The 6323-nt window shown below is 32.2% G+C and overlaps 1 protein-coding gene across 4 annotated transcripts; it reads left to right on the forward strand.

Moving 5' to 3' along the window:
* Window positions 1-609: 609 nt before the first annotated feature.
* Window positions 610-5392, forward strand: LOC123707461 (zinc finger protein 250-like). Of its 4 annotated transcripts, none has more exons than XM_045657519.1 (3): window positions 610-691; window positions 806-958; window positions 1388-4069. In XM_045657519.1, the coding sequence occupies exons 2-3, from the start codon at window positions 833-835 to the stop codon at window positions 3311-3313; spliced, it is 2052 nt and encodes a 683-aa protein (XP_045513475.1). In that variant the 5' UTR covers window positions 610-691; window positions 806-832; the 3' UTR covers window positions 3314-4069. The 4 variants fall into 4 exon arrangements, with proteins under 4 accessions (XP_045513475.1, XP_045513476.1, XP_045513474.1 ...); XM_045657520.1 differs by lacking the exon at window positions 610-691 and adding an exon at window positions 5322-5392 and having other exon boundaries at window positions 722-958; window positions 1388-3315; XM_045657518.1 differs by lacking the exon at window positions 610-691 and having other exon boundaries at window positions 723-958.
* Window positions 5393-6323: the final 931 nt, after the last annotated feature.

Genomic DNA, 6323 nt, shown 5'->3' on the forward strand with positions numbered 1-6323 from the left:
ACGCAATATCTTCTAATATTATGTATATTTTAAAAAGCTTAACCACGGAAAATGGAAATTTCTTACGATATTATTGTTATTTTAATTTTCATGCTTCTTATCGGAAGTAAGAAGTAATGTAAGAAGCTTAGAAATTAGAATAAAAACTAAAGCTACGCTTAAGTGCATCTTGAATAATGTGTAATAAGTGCTGCGTACAAGTATAACCAACTGCAAACTCAGTAAAAACAGTCAACTAAAATAACCTGTAGATGTCAGTGCACACGAAAACTCAGTCACAGTTCAGTGAGCTTTGTCAATATGTCATAAAAGTAGTGAAATGTCATTTTCACGCAAAATTTAGTTTTGTACTTTCGATGTTGACTAAGCCCCTAGTTTAATTGTCTTAATTTACAAATAGACCAAAGATAATGTAGTACAAAAAATAAATTATTTATAATCTTTGTGAAGTGACAATGTTACAAAATGTTGATTACTTCAATTTTCATTAGTGCTTCCGTAGTACAGTTTACACATCTTAAAAATGTATGCTTTATCTGTATCTGTATAGACAATTTTGACAACTGACATATAACAGTGTTATAACTTCCGGTTTCATTTTCTACGGCTCATGGTGGGTGCGAACGCGTCGCTTCTGCCGCCATCTTGCTCTCTTGTCTATAAATTGGAATAGATCATCTTTATGGCAAAGGTCCGTAGATAATTTTTTACTCTTTGGATTTCTTGCATAGTTTGGTCTCTGATTCTATTGATATTATGACTGTCAAAACAATGGATCTTCAACAAATTAACAAATATTTTACAGAATTTCCCGATGAAAGTGTAATATTCGATGTCTTTTGAAATGGAAGACTGGTTGAATGTGTGCCGATGTTGTCTTACACCAGACGCAGCAGTGTCAATTCTAGACAGCACTGAAAATATTAAAGCCAAGTTTCTTGAAGCCACTGCTATAGAGGTAATTAACAAACTTAACTGTATAAATCCAATCTTGTTTGCGTTTCATATAAACTATTAAGCTTATAAAGTAAATATACATGTCATTAACCTGTGTTGATAATTTGATATTTTTGGTTGATAACTTCCTGTGTCAGAAAGTTTGTCAATTTATTTAATTTTAGGTTAGGTATAAATAAGTGCTCATTTGACATTCAAACGGCGCTAAAATTTCATATTTCTAAGGCTTACAAAATATAGCAATTTAGGTATGTTTGAATGTTATTTTATAATATTTTCAAACAAATATCAGTTAGGTAACATTGAAATAATGGCCACCGAAGAATATAAGCAATATTGACTTTATAAAAGTCATACATAGTATATGATTTGATATTAAAGAATTTTGACAAAATTACAAAATAAATAACTAAATTGTATAAATTTTCAGGTCAGTCCTTATGACAAATTACCACAAAGGCTTTGCAATGATTGTATGGCTGTACTAAACACAGCCCATGATTTTCGCACTCAATGCCAAAAAATGGACAAAGAACTTAGAGCACAACTTATCTCTAATCACCCTCAGGTAAAGGTTGAATATGTGCCACCAAATGAGAAAGAGGTTAGTGAAGATGTTACAGAGGAATGTATGAAGAAATTGCAATCTATTATTAAGTCGGAACCTATGGATGATGACGATTGCTATTATGTTTTAGTAATTGATGATAAGGATGATTCTAATAAAACAACATACAAGCCACAAACAATTAAAATGGAAGTTGTGGACACTGACAATAATGATAAAGAATTAGAGGACAATACTGCTCACCAAGAAACAATTCAAGATTTTGGAGATACAATTGATTTAGAGAACACCATTAACTCTTTTCTTCTTTCTAACAATAAAGTACCAACTAGTGTTCCAGCTACTATATTAGAAAATGAAGAAGGGCATGAGACAGAAGTTGTCTTAAACAATAATATTGAAAATTGTAATATTATAGCGGACAATACCTACAGTAAATCCCCCAAAGTCACTATTGCTGATGGTATAAAAGAATTTAATCCAAAGAACTTGATCAAAATTGTTACTCCATATGGAGTTGAAAAAACAATTTTATTAGAAAATGAGGATACCAACTATAATGCTGAAAATCAAGAGGAGTCATATAATAATGATGAAGAAGTATCACAAGAAGAAATAATACTGTGTGAAGGTGATGATACTTCACAATTTCAAATACTAAAGGTAGATGGGTCTGAATTTGTAATTGAATATGCAGATGAGGGACAAATAACAACAGTCCTTCAACAGGAAGATGGCACCTTCCTCTGTGACTGTGGTGAACAATTTGATGATATACAACAATTTCAAAAACATCAGTACAAACATAATCCAGCTGGTGAACATCTATGTAACTTGTGTGGCAAAGGATTTGAATCAGCTGAAATTTTAACAGGGCATACTTTACTTCATAGATCTAGTGGACCTTTAGTAGCTTGTCCATTCTGCAGTCAACTCATAAGACGCAATGCTTTAACGCAGCACATTAAGTATACACATAATTCAAAACCTCAATGCAGTGTATGCAATAAAACATTTGCTAATCAAAATAATTTAAAACGTCACATGATGATTCACAGTGGCATAAAGGAATTTGAATGTGATATTTGCTTTAAAAGATTTAACCAAAAGATAACTATGCAGACACATCGGCTAACCCACATAAATTCTACCACGTGTTACCTATGCGACACTATATTTGAAGATCGGGCAGCATTGGCCCATCATAAAGAGGCAAACGAATGCCCAAAGTCTAAAGTAAAAAATGTAAGGGATGAGTTGATAAAAACTGTTCGTCAGACAGTAACTACAAACCTTGGTAAGGTTCTAGGCTATGCATGTTCATTATGCAAAAAAATGTTTTCTCTTGAATCAGCTTTAGACCAACACATTGAAAGCACTCACATAGTTGATGAAATAGACATCAAAAAAGAAGATAAGCAAATGAAACGTTTTGAGTGCTCAATGTGTGGAAAACGTTGTGCAAGTCAAGCAATGCTCATAATGCATGAACGGGTACACACAAATGAAAGACCATTCCCCTGCCAGCTATGTACTTTGAGGTTCAAAACTAAAACACATCTAAGGACCCATCAATTGACACATACACGCGAAAAGAAATTTGGCTGTTCAGTTTGTATGAAGTTCTTTGCCCTTAAAGGGAACTTGGTAGTACATTTGCGAACACATACCGGTGAAAGGCCCTATGTATGTTCATTGTGTAATGAAGCCTTTATAGACTCAAAGTATTTGAAGAAGCATAAATTACGAAAGCACTCTATCGAAAATGCAGTATGGAATGAATATTAGAGGTATTGTTAAAATATGTACATTCTCATATAACATATCAGGATATGCATAAACTTTTAGTTATTAGTCTAGTTAGTCTAGTCTAGTAACAATTTAACATAGTGTTGTTGGTATTTTACTATATATTGACGACCTACGATTTACAAATAGATTTGTAATAAAATGTGATGGAAAAAGGGGCAGTCAAGTATTTAAATTTTGTTTACATATTTTGTTATGTAATAGATCTTTTAACTTGAATACTTAGAATATATTGTATAAGTTTCCTTGCCATATTCTAATATTGCTCAAACTATTTATACATAACATAAAAATGTTTGTAAATGTCTTGTATCCGTTGTTTAAATTATGATGTATATTTATAGTGTTCAACCCCAGAGGCATCTGAATATACTATATTACTTCAATGTACTATGTCAAATAATATAGTAAAATTAATCTAATAAACTGGTCCATTTCTTAAATAAGCATAAATGCATTTTAAACAAGATACTTGAAAATCTCCAATTAGATAACGATATGTGACCACAAATGAACAAATAGATGCATGGCAACGCCCTAATTTGTTTGTTTCTTATTATGTCTTAGATTAACTCACATTATAATTGAAAGAAAACAATTTTTTAACCGGATGAACGCTATTTGTATTATTATAAACTTATAATTTTTTTACATATTTCACATTATAATTTTGACTTGTTTTTTAAGTATGTTGCTATTTCAAATTGTTCTAATTATATATAGTCTCTGTAATTATCAATTTATAAGATTTAACTTTAATTTTAACAGTATAAGTCCGTTTCAAAGAAAATTTTAAACGTATCTGAGATATTGAATAAAATAGTACATAAATACTGCCAAAAAACTAGTTTAAAGTAAAAGATGTAAATGTACAGTTTTCTCACAGTTGTATCATTTTTATTACAAATGTAACTAGAAAGTAATTATCTAGTTTTAACTAGGGTATTTTAATTTGTATTGTTTGATAGTATAAGGTAGTATTTGTTTGTGTTCAACACAAATAGTAAAAGAATTAACATAGTATGTGTTATTAACATATTACATTTATTACAAAAGGTGTAAAAATTTATTATAAATTTGTAATAAATAGTACTATTTTTAATAATTTATTTTAAACCTTATTCCTTTGTGTATATCTATATATTTCATTATTATGATTTTGAAAGCCTCTTTAAACTGTACTTTCTCGGTGCTGTCCCATACTGCCGGACGATGACTTGAATCACCCAATCTCTTAAAACGGAGAGTGCTCTGATCCATCTAAATATCGTACAGTAACCAAAACTACCTTGTTCTCCAAAATAACGGAAACCAATCAAGGGCCAGCAACCCACACAGAAATGAGCAGAGCATCAATTGAGGTCATCAATATTGGCAAAGCTTGTTTTGACTTCAGACCCGTGAGCGCTAGGGTGTGTCCTAACCTCGATCCTATTTCTTCTTCATGTCAATAACATGCCGCAAATTACCATCGTTCATAGCCCTAGGAATATACTACGTGGAGTCTCGGACTGTGGTCAACTAAATTTAGCTCAATCTAATCCCAATAAGACAAAAGTTTCCCGCTAAAAAACACACTTTGTCGCTCCCTTCGAAGGCACTCTTCTAAAAGCCGTATCCAGCATCAGAATACTGGTCGTTGATATATCGAACGAGGTTCGGTTTCGCGAACATTAGTGAAGAAAAGGTAAATAACCTTCCAAGAGTCCAAGTTTGACTTAGCAAGGCGTGAAAGTACGTAACTCCGGGCTATCGCTTGCAACGATATAAAGTGCAACAAAAGAGCGTACCAATACTTAAAGCGCCGGCAACGCGCTCGTGAACTCTCTGGCTTTGAAAATGTCCATGGGCTGCGATACCACTTAACGTCAGGTGAGCCTCCTGCCCGTTTGCTCTCTGTTCTATAAAAAAAATTTCTCAAATAAACATCTTGACAATCCATCTAGTAACTGTTCAAGGTACTTCTTTAGATTTTTCATTGTTTCAGATTCTTTTCGTTACGAGATGGCAGTCAAGGCAAAACAGTGATAATAAAATAATGTATAAGCTCGCTAATCTATCTCCCGCAAGATGGCCTCTGATAGCTGATAGATAGATTGTTCAAAGTAAATTTAAAAAGTTCGATTATTTAATTCTTTTGATTTGATTAATGATTTTATTTCCATTTAATAAAAAACTTGTATCATTACTTTATATACGAAAAATACATCTGTTATAAATAGGTTAGTTCAGGTTGAATTATTTTTATAATTTTACCATTACAAAGTGCCGAGAAGTTTTTGTCTTCTACTTATTAATTACCCATCGAAGTGTTGAGATCAAAATACGCCCGCCACGAGCGTTGATTGTCTTTTATTCTGTGTGGCAACGCCTGAAACACTTTCTATGCAGCATGTACAAGTACCGGGGCGACAGGAGGTATAAGTAGGTGTTTATATGCGGTAGGTGAGGTTACAGAGTGCACGGGACGCCACGCCATGTCGATGTCGACCCGCCGCGCCTCGGTGAATCATTGTGAGGTTACTGCAATGGAATTTTTTGATACTTTTTTATTTTATACATTTTCTGTCTATTATTGAACAGTCAGTATCTCTCTAAATTTATTTAGAATATTTATAGATATAATATAATGCATATTAAAAAAGCAATATTTACAATCAAGGTTATGAAAACTCAAAACTTTATAACAATGTTCTGTGTAGCGTTAGTCATAGATTATAGATTACCGAATCTGTAGTCTGTAATCTGAAATTAATTCTCAATTTATTTTTTCTTTTATTATTTTTATTATTAGGCTTTAGTCGCTCATTATGGTGATCCCAGTCTCATAACTAATAATAGCAATACTACATGTTCAAGTAAAAACTTTGAAAAATTATATTGTGTAATACATGCCAAGAAGTTTGGAAGCAGTGCTGGTGCCTGGTGGTAACTGTAATACGATGACAGTTTCTTAAGTTTTCTAATAATATACAAAAAAAATTGTATA

The sequence above is a fragment of the Pieris brassicae genome, chromosome 3 (assembly GCF_905147105.1).
Source record: "Pieris brassicae chromosome 3, ilPieBrab1.1, whole genome shotgun sequence".
Classification (NCBI taxonomy): domain Eukaryota; kingdom Metazoa; phylum Arthropoda; class Insecta; order Lepidoptera; family Pieridae; genus Pieris; species Pieris brassicae.